Below are 14,393 nucleotides of genomic sequence, written 5' to 3' on the forward strand. Positions count from 1 at the left end.
GTACATTTTTATATTTGAGCCTTAATCATAGTTGGTTGTGAAAGTTTGGACTTGTATTATCATTTATACATTGTGCAGTCAAATGCTCTACTACTGAGCTATACCCCCCATTTATACATTGTGAATGAAAAAAGATTTGGAGGTTTTCAATGTCTTGTTCAAAGCAATGCAAACAGAAAGGAGAAATAGTCTAATAATGCGTCTTGGAAATTGGTTCTGGAGAATCTAGGACAATAGAAATATTAAATATTTTTATTAATTTCAGAGTTTCTGGTATGATTTCATATACTTTATTCTTGATTCTCATTATTTGATTACATAGATCATCAAGGTGGATAGAATTCCCATTAAAAATAAGTGTGTGAGACGGAGGTAGGTGATTTCCAGAACTGTTCTCTCATACATATCATCTCAGTATTAAAATGATAGCCCTTCTGGTCACCATCTTTGATGTTTGGGACTCGTCATCATTCTCCCCACACCTCACCCCCTTCTATTCCCTAATTGAATCCTAACCATTCTTTTGTTTGAATTTCTCCTTTCCTCTTCATTTTTGTCACCATATTTCAAGGCCTTTTAAAATTTCTAACCTAAACTGTTAGAGTAATGTCTTTGCTTCCAGTCTCTTCATCTTGTCTTTTGCCCTGGTAACAGAGTGATGTTTATTAAAAATCAGTCCAGTTATGGGACGCCTGAGTGGCTCAGTTGGTTATGCATCTGCCTTCAGCTCAGGTCCTGGGATTGAGCCCTTAGTTAGGCTCCCTGCTTAGCCCTCTTCCTCTCCCCCTGCTCCCCTCTTCATGTGTGTCTGTGTACTCTCTCTCTCAAATACATAAAATCTTTAAAAAAAAAAAATCCAGTTATGTTACTCTCCTACCTAAAAGCCTTTGTTAGCTTTCTATTGCCCATGTGAGGATAAAGTCCATGACCTTTTAGGACCTTACACATTTTGATTTAGTTGACCATCATTTATCAGAAATGCCATCCCTCTCTTAACCCTTTCTGCAACTCATTCCATTTCCCTTTTATTCTTCTTTTGAAGCCTTGGCATTTAGTTTAGTACGTTACAGTGAAATCCCAGTTAGGGCACCTGGCTGTCTCAGTTGGTAGAGTATGTGACTCTTGATTTTTGGGTTGTGAGTTTGAGTCCCACATTGGCGGTTGAATTTACTTTAAAAAAAAGAAAAAAGAAAAGAAAGAGATCTCAGTCAGTGTTTGCTGAATTATAATGTGTAATCTAGGGCCACACAACTAATTAATGACACGTTAGAGTAGAATTCACATCTCCTAACTCAAGTCAAATGATTATTTTAAAATCCTATCATTTAGTTTATTATCAGAATTACAGAAAGTGCTAGAAAGGTAATGATAGACAAGTAACTTCCAAAATGGGTAGCCAAGTTTAATTCAATTCAACACCCTTTTAAAAGTCATCTCAGTTTATTGGGGCACCTGGGTGTCTCAGTTGGTTAAATATCAAACTCTTGACCTCAATCTGGTCTTGATCTCATGGTCATAAGTTTGAACCCCATGTTAGGCTCCATTCTGGGCGTGAAGCCTACTTTTAAAAAAAAAAAAAATCATCTCAGTGTGCTGAATGTGTGCAGTTTTTAAAATGTGTGTAATTCAATTTATAAACTTAAAAGTCCACAGGTATTTGGGGGAAGCTCTTTAACATCTTTAATAGAAACTCATCTTCTTTATATAGAGGAAGAAATCATTGTCTTTGCGATCTAAAAGACTTGTTGAATAAATTCGTATTTCTTAAGCCAGCACTGACTGATTCATGATGCTAGAGGTGTATCTTGCTTTAAGAAAATTAAGTATTGGGTGCCTGGGTGGCTCAGTGGGTTAAGCCGCTGCCTTCAGCTCAGGTCATGATCTCAGGGTCCTGGGATCGAGTCCCGCGTCGGGCTCTCTGCTCAGCAGGGAGCCTGCTTCCTCCTCTCTCTCTCTGCCTGCCTCTCTGCCTACTTGTAATCTCTCTCTGTCAAATAAATCTTTAAAAAAAAAAAAAGAAAGAAAATTAAGTATTAAAACAGATAAATTATGAGATATTTACTCTCTTTGTAATATAACATGGCAGTCTTTTAAATAATGAGTTCCTCTAGTATGTATTGCAAATGATTTTAATTTTATGATTAAAGCACAAAGTTTTCAACATTATCACACTATTCTACCAGTCAAGGTACATCTGTATCTTTTAGCCTTTATGTCTAATTTTTAATACTGTAACTATTTTACTTCTTAAAAGTGACTAAACAGGGCATCTGGGTGGCTCACTGGGTTAAAGCCTCTGCCTTCAGCTCAGGTCATGATCCCAGGGTCCTGGGATCAAGCCCCACATCGGGCTCTCTGCTCAGCGGGAGCCTGCTTCCTCCTCTCTCTCTGCCTACTTGTGATCTGTCTCTGTCAAATAAATAAATAAAATCTTAAAAAAAAAAAAAGTGACTAAACTATTTGTTTAAACAACTGTTGTTTTGCATCCTACTTACTCCAGCCCCCTAAAACTAGTGATCTCTGGTAATTCCCCTGATCTTTCAGGCTTTTTCCCACTCAACTCTCTTTGGATAGTTCTGAAAAGGTATGATAGTTTTCCCAGTTTGTTTTTCATATACCTACATATAGAAAGAAACAGTTGCATCCTGATAATTATATTTAAGATGTTTAATATCTGCTTGCCTATAGTTCTCTTAAGAATTCTTTTTAAATAGTGGCATTTTAATTTGCTGCTCCAGTAAACATTTCTCAAGCATTTAAAAATTATTCTCAGGGTGCCTGGCTGGCTCAGTCATTGGAGTCTGTGACTCTTTTTTTTTTCTTTTAATTAAAGTTTTTGTTTATTTGACAGAGACACAGCAAGAGAGGGAACACAAGTAGGGGCAATAGGAGAGGGAGAAGCAGGCTTCCCGCCAATCAAGGAGCCAATGCGGGGCTCAAACCCAGGACCCTGGGATCATGACCTGAGCTGAAGGCAGACACTTAACAACTGAGCCACCCAGGCACCCCGGAGTGTGTGACTCTTAATCTCAGGGTTGTGAGTATGAGCCCCTTGTTGGGTATAAGGATTACTTAAAAATAAAATCTTAAAAAAGTTTTTTTTAAATAAAAAATATTCTCAGGGCACCTGAGTGGCTCAGTAGGTTGAACATCTTTCTGCCTTCGGCTCAGGTCATGATTCTGGAGTCCTGAGTCCCAGCCCCGCATTGGGCTCTCTGCTCAGTGGGGAGTCTGATTCTCCTTCTGCCCCTCAGTGTCGCTTGTGCTCCCTCTCTTTTTCTTTCTCAAATAAATAAATAAAATCTTTAAAAATACATATGAATTTGTCTCATACATGGTATTTCAACTATTAATATCTCTGTTGTTTTATTAGTTGGCACCATTTATAAATAGATAAACCATTTGTGGCTAATAGCGAACAAAGGCAGTTAGTATTTTTTACATTTTTACCTAACATTTCTGGAGAACTTTTATATCATTTTGATGAAAACATTTTGATCTGTTAGGCATCATAGACACCCTTGAGAATCTGATTAAAGCTATCCTTTCTCCAGAAAAATACATACGGGTACATCCACCTACTCTCCCCCTGAGGTGGCTCCTGTGAACTGTGTGATAGATTTCCTTCTGTTCTTTTAAAACAAACACACACACACACACACACACGCTCACACACACACACACACACACACACACACTGTGCCTTTCTCTTTAACATAAATTGGGTCATCTATATACTGTTTCATAGCTTTTCCACTTAGGTGTCTGTAAGGTATTATTTTTTCTATGCCATCACATCTCAGTTTATCTCACCAATTTTAATGCCTACAAAGTACTCTATAGCATAGATTATTTTCCTTAGTGATAGAAATTTAGGGTGGTGTTTCTTATGGATGAAATTATATTTCATTTATCGCAATGAAAGTTCAATTAACAAACTTTTTAGAAATGCTTTTAGAAGTGTTTTGATGTGGGATATTTATTTTCAACCATTTGAAACACTTAAAATAACTACCCGAGGTCAGCAGTACAAACTGACAGCCTATGAGTATTACAGCCCCAGACAAGTTTTGTTTTACCTGTAGATTAAACAGGGAGATTTCACACAGAACCTGCTCTTTGAAAAATAAGAGCAGGCAGTCCTTAGTCCAAATTGCCATATGTTTTCGGTATATGGAATTGTGTCATAGCTGTGCCCTTTATCTGGGAATATGCACCTCCCAGAGGGCATCAGGAAGCCCACTTCACTCATTATTCTCCTGACCCTGTAAGATTTGAATTTGTTATTCCCCAGAGCCTGTGTGAAAGGAACATTTAACATACAGGATTGCTCCTTACTGAACTCATTATATACCATTATTGACGAAGGAAGAGAAGAAAGGAAAATAAGCACATTGTTAGACCAAGACAGAACTAACTTCTAAAAACACGACCAAAGTATACCTTAACTGTTATTTATTAAGCGAGCTTCTGCTTGTCTGAATATTGCTTTGTTAGCAACTATGGTCTACTCATTCTAAATCCTCTTTATAGCTACAATATCCAGTCACTTGGATTATTTCAAGATTGACTTTGGGTGAATATATCAAACTCATATTTGATATGTTTACATTTAACTTTTTCAAATAAATTATCACTTAGAACTGTCATAAGATGATTTACCTCCGTCCCTGTTCACACTAGCTCACCATGCCTTCTCCTATGCCTGAGTACCTGAATGTGCACTACATTGGGGAGTCTGCCTCCAGACTGCTGTTCTTATCGATGCACTGGGCACTTTCGATTCCTTCCTTCCAGGCTCTAGGGTAAGTGTTTTTGAAGTCCTTGAGTATGAATGTGATTTTATTGCGCAAATGTACACTAAGCAAGAACTTTTATTTTGGATGGATTTGCACTAAAGGAAAAAAATGGTATAACATTATTAAGTTTGTTATTTATATGATAAATTATGGCAGTTAGTATTTTCTTATATTATTTTTATGTAGGAAGAGTATCCATATTTCATCATTTGTCTGAGTCAATAATTCAAATTGAAAATAAGCAGGGGAACTGATAAATCATGGCCAGTGTTTGTAATGGGCTGTCTTTGACCTGAAGATAGGGAGGCTGTAGGTATGTCCTGGGCTTGTTTCCCTCCCAGCCCCACTGTTCCAGTGTTCATCTCAGGCATGTTCATAAGGACTTGAAACTTGCATACAGTGAATGTTTCAAAGTAGAAACAATTGTTTTCCAATCTGTGGTTACAAAAAGTGGGGAAGGGGGGGCGCCTGGGTGGCTCAGTGGGTTAAGCCGCTGCCTTCGGCTCAGGTCATGATCTCAGGGTCCTGGGATCGAGTCCCGCATCAACCTCTCTGCTCGGCAGGGAGCCTGCTTCCCTCTCTCTCTCTCTCTCTGCCTGCCTATCCATCTACTTGTGATTTCTCTCTGTCAAATAAATAAATAAAATCTTTAAAAAAAAAAAAAAATTGGGGAAGGGGAAGATAATGTAGATCCCATACAACCACAATGATCATTTGGATGTACCACTAAGGACCACATCAGTAATCTGCATTATATCTGCATAACCTACAGTTTGCCAAATTTACTTAGATTGCATTAAAGTAACTGGTATGAAGAGACAGAGAGACCATGGAAAGGTTAAACCCATAATTAGAAAAGTATTTTCCTAGTTATAGGGCCATACTCACCAATATGATTTCATAAATAATGTACCTTCATATCCTATACTTCTGTTCTCCCATTTGCCAAATAGGAATGATAAGTGTCCATCCTTTATTCTTACAGAGTAGTTAATATGACTAAGGAATATCTCAGTCATGACTTTAAAAAGCATACAAAGGGGTGCCTGGGTAGCTCAGTTGTTAAGCATCTGGCTCTTGATCTCAGCTCAGGTCTTGATGTTCAGGGTCATGAGTTCGAACCCCACATTGGGCTCTGCACTGGGCATGGAGCTTCCTTTAAAAAAAAAAAAAAAGCACATGTAGAACCCCACTATAATTTAGTGTTGGGTATACCATGCATTAAATCACATACTTAAGTAATATATTTATATAGATTGAAAGCCTGATTTGGAATGGTTAACCTTTAGAACTATTGTTAGCCCTTTCTCTCAAAATAACATTTAGTTTTCAGAATGCCTCCAGTCTGTTGCTTTTAACAAAGAATTAAAATATGACAAATTTACATATAAGCAGTTTATTTTAAAGGATTAAGTTTAGTTAGTTCCCTAAGCTTGTAACTGGAGTACTTTGTGTTGAAAAGTAACCTGGTGATACTTTTTATAATAGGCTATCAACTATTATATTAAAAAAAACAAAAGGAATGATTTTTTAGGGAGTACTTTGAACTCCTTTAATTTATATAATACTATTGATCTTAAGTACTTCTGTTAAATTAAGTGTGATTATCCTGTGGAAACATTCTCCAGATGTTAAACCAAGAATAAAACCTGAGATTTCCAATTAGAATACAGTCTTACAGTGGCAGCCACATTTCCCTCTGATCTGTACTGAAAATTGGTTTTAATACAACAGCCACAGGATTCTTTACAATCAGAATTAACCATTGGTATATCATGTGAGGCCATTAATCGCTACATAAACTCTTACTTACTGTCCCTATCTAGATTGTAGTTTGAGTTAATCAGATGGAAGAAGACTAAGTACTGATGATGGGAAATTTTGTGTGGTAATAAAAGCTATTCTGAGTCTCCTAGAAACTGATATTAGTTGCATTTTTATCCGTAGACACAAAACTTGGGAACAAAGCCCTAATATTGCAGGGAGAAACAAATAAGCAACATTAATCATTTACTAAAAGTCGAGTTTGTTTTGATTAATTACTGAATAGAGAACAGTGGTTTCAAGAACCGATGGAACAGTGGGTGGTTAATACTGTTTGTCTTGCACAGTCCTTTATGTTTTACAAGGATATTACTTTTCTGTTTAAGATTTGTAGTTTTAAAACATACAGGAATTCAGTTGCTTTTCACTTCTACCTGCATGATTTAGGTGATTACACAGTAGTAGGTTCAGTTACGGCCACTTGGTATGATTTGTTAGCAGTCCTCTCTATCTGGATTCTTGTTATATAACCCAAAGTTCCAAACCACCACTATTTGCTACAGGAGACTTTAGTTTTTAAATATTTTAAGAGACCTTCCATAAATTCTAAGCCTGAAAGTTGAATCTTTTAAAATCCCACTGAAATGAAGTAATGTTTATTACAAATGTGGGTTTAAAACAGCTTTATTGCGGCATCTCTATGGCTCAGTGGGTTAAGCCTCTGCCTTCAGCTCAGGTTGTGGTCTCAGGGTCCTGGGATCAAGCCCCACATTGGGCTCTCTGCTCAGCAGGGAGCCTGCTTTTCCCTCTCTGCCTCTGTGGCTACTTGTGATCTCTCTGTCATATAAATAAATAAATAATCCTTTTAAAAATAAAATAAAACAAAACCACTTTATTGGGTGCCTGGGTGGCTCAGTTGGTTTGGCGACTGTGTTGGCTCAGGTCATGATCCCAGGGTCCTGGAATCGAGACCCACATCGGGCCCCCCCTGCTCTTTGGGGAGCCTGCTTCCCCCCTCCCTCTGCCTACCATTCCCCCTGCTTGTGCTGTCTTTCAAAATAAATAAATAAAATGTTGTTGGTTTTGTGTTTTGTTTTTTTTTAAATAGGGGTGCCTGGGTGGCTCAGTTGGTTAAGTGTCTGCCTTAGGCTCAGGTCATGATCCCAGAGTCCTATGATTGAACCCCACGCAGAGCTCCATGCTTGGCAAGGAGCCTTCTCCCTTTCCCTCTACTGCTCCCCCTGCTTGTGTGCTCTCTCTCTTTCTGTCAAGTAAATAAATAAAATCTTCTTTTAAAATTAAAAAAATAAAAATAAAACCAGCTTTATTGCTGTATCATTGACTACTTTTCCCTAAGGACCATCCCTTCCTTTCAAATACATGCTGCTAGTAAAGTATAATGCCTTGAGTTTATTTGTATAGAAGACAAATAGGTTATCTCCACATGTAAATGACTTCAAAAGTCATACTACTTTATCAAAATAAAGAGTATAAACAATGATCTAATCTCTAATTATGAGTACTATGTACATATTTTAATGAACTTAACAATATAGAAGAATAGAGAAAAATACCTATGCCTATTTGTAAAAGAAGTTGACATATTTACTGTTACGCAACCTAATGTCTCTATTAATTACAGTGCCATTGCTTTTAGTGTACCTGACTGATACTTTAATTACCCCATCCAGCTCTTTTGGCTTTTTTTTTTTTTTTTTTTTTTTTTTTTTTTTTTTAAAGATTTTATTTATTTATTTGACAGAGAGAAATTACAAGTACACTGAGAGGCAGGCAGAGAGAGAGAGAGAAGGAAGCAGGCTCCCTGCTGAGCAGAGAGCCCGATGCGGGACTCGATCCAAGGACCCTGAGATCATGACCTGAGCCGAAGGCAGTGGCTTAACCCACTGAGCCACCCAGACGCCCCTCTTTTGGCTTTTCAAAGGAAAGATGTTTAGGGGTGCCTGGGTGGCTCATTGGGTTAAGACTCTGCCTTCAGCTCAGGTCATGATCTCAGGATCCTGGGATCAAGCCCCGCTTCACATTGGGCTCTCTGTTCAGCAGGGAGCCTGCTTCCCTTCCTCTCTCTCTCTCTCTGCCTACTTGTGATCTCTGTCTGTCAAATAAATAAATAAAGTCTTCAAAAAAAAAAAATCTAATCTACCTATTAGAAAATAGGTAGTATAATGTGATTACAATAATTATTTGATTTTAACAGAAAAAAGTTAATGTCAAACATGCCCTTCTCATCACAAAATATTAGCTATGAAGGAGCGTCTCTCCTGAGAAATTTGACTTTAGCGTTTTACTTGCTAAAATTGTAATGATTTATACAAAAGCATCGATTTTTAACACCTGGGTTCAAATTCTAGATTTATTCATCTGCTAGCTTTGCTACTTAACTAGGCTCTATTTCTACATCTATAAATTAAGAGCAGAAATGCTTTCTTGCTGACACAGCTGCTTAGCTGAGATGATGAGCATAAATGATCTAATCCAGTGCCTCTGTGAACTAGATTGGCTCTCAGTGCTCATTTTCCTTCATTCCCTTGGGAACCTTCTCTTTAAAAAGAACTTGCTCCTCTTTAAAAAGAACTTGCTCTTCTCCTTTCATAATGAACTTCTTAAAAACATCTGAACAGCCTCACTAGCTATACTCCAAGGATATTTGGGGTTTTGTTTTGGATGAAGATGTAAATATAGATCTCTTTCTGTAATTAATCTTCATATTTAGTTCTTCCACTTTTCCTTTGGAAACAAAACAATCTGGTGGCTTATTCCTCAGTTGGCACTTTTCATCATTTTTCCTTTAGGGTACTCAGCAGTTTTGGTGTCCCTCATCCTCTGCACAGTTACTCCTTGAACTTTTCTCTGAGTCTCCCACAACAATGTCAAAGTACTTTCTTCCTGCTAGGTGTAACACAGGCCAGAAAGAGCTTTCATTTTTTTTGTCAGTTGGCTCTGTTCATTTTCCTGTCCTGTATTCACTAATTACCTTGGTTAGCTGTTTCCTCTTTAAAACTTAAGAATGCAAGGTTAAGGTGAAAACTGAATTACTGTGAACTTTCCCATCATGTTTGCTTTTAATCTTTTCTTCCTGTTTATAAAATTTTAAAGTAACACTGAAGTATAAACATATAAAGTGTAACTTCATTCTCCAGAGGAACTAACTACACTAATTAACAGTTTGGTGTCCTACCAGACCTTTTCAGTGCCATATTTTAATAATCCATTATACACTTGCATATCCTATTCTTTGCCTTTCTTTTATACTTAGAAAGTATACACTTAGAAGTATATACTTCTATACTAGACTTATATATTTATACTCTTTTATACTTATACTTTTATTATACTTTTATAGTCCTTGCACATGTATATTTGCTCTCTTCTTAATGGTTGCCTAGTATTCCCTTTTACAGGATCTCTTATTGATTTACTCTTCCTTTATAAGTAGACATTTGAGTTTTTGCTAATTTTCTTTGTTATTCTATCTAGTGCTACAATAAGCACTGTAGCATTGTATATATAATTTGCCTACTTTCTGTATTTCTTTAAAATAGGTTCTTACAAGTGGAATGGCTAAGTCTCAGAGGGTGTATGTTCTACTTTTTCGATAGATGGATACTATTAAATTGTCCTCCAAAAAGATGTTAAGCCAGTTAACACCTCAGCAATGCTTGCAGGAGACTGAATGCTTATTTTCTCACACCCTCCTCAATGCTGGATTTTCACTGTCTTTTCTGATGCATGAGAATATTACCTTGATCTCTTTTAGGATTTAAATTTTACATTTTTTTAAAATGGAGATTAGATAATATTGGTTTTCTTTTCATTTAAACTTCACTTTCATAGATTTTGATTGCCATAGGAAATTGGCAATACCCTAGATCTTTTTGTTTTTTAAGTTCTTTCCCATCTTTCTCTACTCAGATGTCAGCCCCTCAGGCCTTCTTTAGCTTTACCTTACCTGATCACTTGCCCCCCCCCCATTTTTTAATGCACCATCCTCCTTTATAGTAATGTAGAATTTTTATTACTTGAAAGTAATCTAGTGTATATATAGTGTATAAAATATTTGAAATGGTATTTTTATGTTTACCTTCTGTTTCATGGAGGCAGACTTAATCCATCCTGTTTATTGCTATTTCTCCAGTGCCATGAATAGTGCCTGGCATATACTTTGTGTCATCCCTTGTTCACATAATTCTTATATTTACATCTCATAATAACTTGGAGCAGGGTGTAGGACGTATAGTTTCTCTTCGTTTTATATAGCTAAGCAGCTGAGACATGGGAAGCATATTAGCTAGATTTTAAATGGATAATCAGTGGATGATCTAGTTTTTAAAACCCTGGCTGACTTCTAATATTTTTCCTACTCTCATGCTCGAGATTTCTTATTCAGAAGTTCAGGAAGGGACCTTTCTTATTTTCATTACTCCTAGCAAAATCCTCAGTATCTCATTTATAGATATCCCATCTGAAATGTGCTTAAAAAATACACCATTTTGGGACACCTGGGTGACTCAGTTTGTTAAGCCTCTGCCTTTGGCTCAGGTCATAATCTCAAGCTCCTGGGATCCAGCCCTGAGTCCAGCTCCCTGCTCAGTAGGAAGTCTGCTCCTCCCTCTCTGTTTGCCCTTCTCCTCTGCTCGTGCTCACTCACTCTCTCTCTAAAATAAATAAATATCTTTTTTTAAAAAGTTGTAAAGTTTATAAAATACATGTTTATATCTGATATGTGTTTATTGTGTTTCATTTTAATAGGCAAGAAAATAGCATATCATTGGTGAAAGCTTATTGGAATGAACTTTTTACTCTTGGTCTTGCCCAGTGTTGGCAAGTGATGAATGTGGCAACTATATTAGCAACATTTGTCAATTGTCTTCACAGTAGCCTGCAGCAGGGTAAGGAGCATCTTACTTATTTCCTTTTCCAGGATATAAGAGGGGACATGAGATTTATAAACTATGTTGTCATTAAAGTTAGATAGCTGATTAATGTTTTAGATACCAACAGCCTTTTTACGAGAGATAACTTTTACATTTTGATGAATATACCCATTAATCACCCCAAAATATTTTCAAGTGAGGGTATAACAAAATTGAAACAATTATATTTTAAGTGTGAGAGGCTGCTTCTCACTAGGCCCTGTGAATGTTTGCATATTTGGACATAAATACCAAAGAATCCAGGGTTAGCTTACATAGAGGCGATCAGATATTTTTAAATGTATACTTCCCACCAATTTTTATACTGCCTTTTTTTCACTACAGTCCTTTGAATCCTAACATAGGCTGATCTTTCTTTTTTTTAATCAGTTTATTGGGATATATTTTTTTACTAAATAGAGCAATCTTTACTCTTTTTCCTTTTCTTGGTGATTACAGCTTTAACTGACGACAGGCAGTCATTGATTTTTAAGTGTTTAACTTTAATTTGGCTTGTGACTACCCATGAGCATGGGAGAACTGCTTTTTGAGTTTAGGAATAATTTAAAATTGGGAATCATGTTTTATTTCCTTAGCATGTCCCATTTCTCGTTGTTTTACATTATTTTAAAAATCATTTTCTTCCACTTGCTGTTTGAGGGCAGAAAAATCACCTTAAAATGTTATCAACAGTAGATCTGCTAGAAGGTAGAACTACATTCCATCTTATTTATGGGCTCCTGGTCTTGATTCATTTCTCATGAATTTGTAATGGGTTATATATAGCCTACTTCACTAAAGCTGTGGTTGACGAATCAGATTTGTTTTAAACATAACACAATAGATTTTAAAAGTTATACAACTCAACTTTTCTTTGGTCTTGGTGGGGTTTTTTTTGCTCAATATTTTTTATTTTAGTAGTGTTCGTAAGTTTAAAAAATCTAGATGCTTTTGCTCATTTTTTTTCAACCAGTTACAAGCTTAAATAGAATCTTGTTAACCAAAATTTGAGTCTTTTGTAGGCCGGTTTTTTAGGAGGTTATCTTTACAGCTTATCTTCTCAAGGATGTATCTTGAAACACATAATTTATTGGGGTTTTTATTTTGGGTTTTTTTTTTTCTAACAGCTTATTTTTTTCTTGAATTGAGTAGTGTCTGGATATCACAGGTTTCATCTTTACATGTGGAGATAATGAATTTTAAACATTTACAGATTGGTTATATTCAAAGCTAGAAATTAAAAGGAAATATATTAGATAAACATAGTCATACATTTTAGCCAAAAACTAGAAGCTTTCATTTGTTTGTTTTTAATTAAAGATAAAATGTCAACAGAAAGAAGAAAATTGTTGATGGAGCACATCTTTAAACTACAGGAGTTCTGTAACAGCATGGTTAAACTCTGCATCGATGGATATGAATATGCCTACCTGAAGGCAATAGTCCTCTTCAGTCCAGGTATAGAAACATCTCCTTCTTATTCAAAACAGTGTTGGGGGCATCTCATACATTGCTGGTGGGAATGTGAAATGATGCACTGAAAGTGGAAACAACCCAAGTGTCCGTCAGCAAATGAGTAAACCAAATGTAATAGCTATACACAGTGGAGTATCAGGCATAAAAAGGCATGAAATTCTGATACATGCTACACTGTGGTTGAACACAGTATCCTAAGTGAAAGAAGCCAGTCACAAAAGACCACATTGTTTTTTTTAAGTGTTTTTTGTTTGTTTGTTTGTTTGTTTGTTTTAATGTATTTGACAGAGATCACAAGTAGGCAGAGAAGCAGGCAGAAAGAGAGGAGGAAGCAAGGCTCCCTGCTGAGCAGAGAGCCTGATGCGGGGCTGGATCTCAGGACCATGGGATCATGACGTGAGCCAAAGGCAGAGGCTTTAACCCACTGAGCCACCCAGGCCTCCCTCAAAAGGCCACATTTTATATGATTCCATTTATATGACATGTCTGGAATAGGCAAATCTGTGGAAACATAAACTAGATTAGTGGCTACCAGGGACTAAGGAGGGGGAGCATGGGAAGTGACTGCCAGAGGATGCAGTTTCTCTTAGGGTGACAAAGTGTTCTAAAATTCAGTTGTAGTGATGGTTGCACAGCTGTGAATCTATGAAAAACTATTGAATTATACACTTTATATCAGTGAAATTTATGGATATTAGACATTGATCTAAATATGAAAAGGAAAGTTGAAGAAATTGAAATGACAAAATTATGTTCACATTTGAGTTCTTAGGCATATTTTGGTGTAGGCATCATTAAAAGGCAAATGAAAGGTGAGTATTGGTTTGTTAATGGGTTAAACTTCTAAACATCTTATTAGAGTTACCAACAAATAGAAAAATGTTTCTTTTCCTGCCAGTTTCTAGCTTTCACATAAATGTAAAATGACAAATAAGCTCAGTGATCAATTTATGAATAAGAAAAATCGACTATTCTTTTAGAGCCTGTATTTTTTATTTTGATATGTATTTCTATTCCTGTGCATCATAGTAAAATTATTTGAGGAGAGCTGCTTCTTAAACTTGGTGATACTAATATGACAGTTAAACCTTTTTTTTCTGTTTCTTATGATGTTTCATGTAAGTTAATAACATGTATTTCCATTTTAATTACAACCAATTTGTCATCTTCATTTTCTTAAAATTGAAAGAATATAGATGTGATTTAATGTAATTTTATTTTATTAAATAGTCCCAATATTTTCTTTTTATTTTTATTCTCTTTAGAGCAGAGCTTTCCATGTTTTTTTAATATTGCCTAAGTTAGGCATAATTTTATTGAAGTCCTCTTAATAGTCCCATTTTTGTGAAATTTTATAGTGACTATTAAAATGTTTATATAGATTATTTCATGTTTATGTGTACAGTTTTTCTGGTAGTGATAC

General features: G+C 36.1%; 1 protein-coding gene across 4 annotated transcripts in view; it reads left to right on the forward strand.

Moving 5' to 3' along the window:
- Positions 1-14,393, forward strand: part of NR2C1 (nuclear receptor subfamily 2 group C member 1) — a 45,502-nt gene that overhangs the window by 27,654 nt on the left and 3,455 nt on the right. For 3 of the 4 annotated variants that reach the window (XM_045084833.1, XM_045084836.1, XM_045084834.1), the window contains exons 10-12: positions 4,684-4,805; positions 11,331-11,470; positions 12,815-12,952. In XM_045084833.1, the coding sequence (XP_044940768.1) occupies positions 4,684-4,805; positions 11,331-11,470; positions 12,815-12,952 (400 nt within the window). The remainder of the gene's footprint in view (positions 1-4,683; positions 4,806-11,330; positions 11,471-12,814; positions 12,953-14,393) is intronic. The other variant, XM_045084835.1, reaches the window with a different exon arrangement.

The sequence above is a fragment of the Mustela putorius genome, unplaced genomic scaffold, assembly GCF_011764305.1.
Source record: "Mustela putorius furo isolate JIRA1106 unplaced genomic scaffold, ASM1176430v1.1 tig00000788_pilon_pilon_pilon, whole genome shotgun sequence".
Lineage (NCBI taxonomy): Eukaryota > Metazoa > Chordata > Mammalia > Carnivora > Mustelidae > Mustela > Mustela putorius.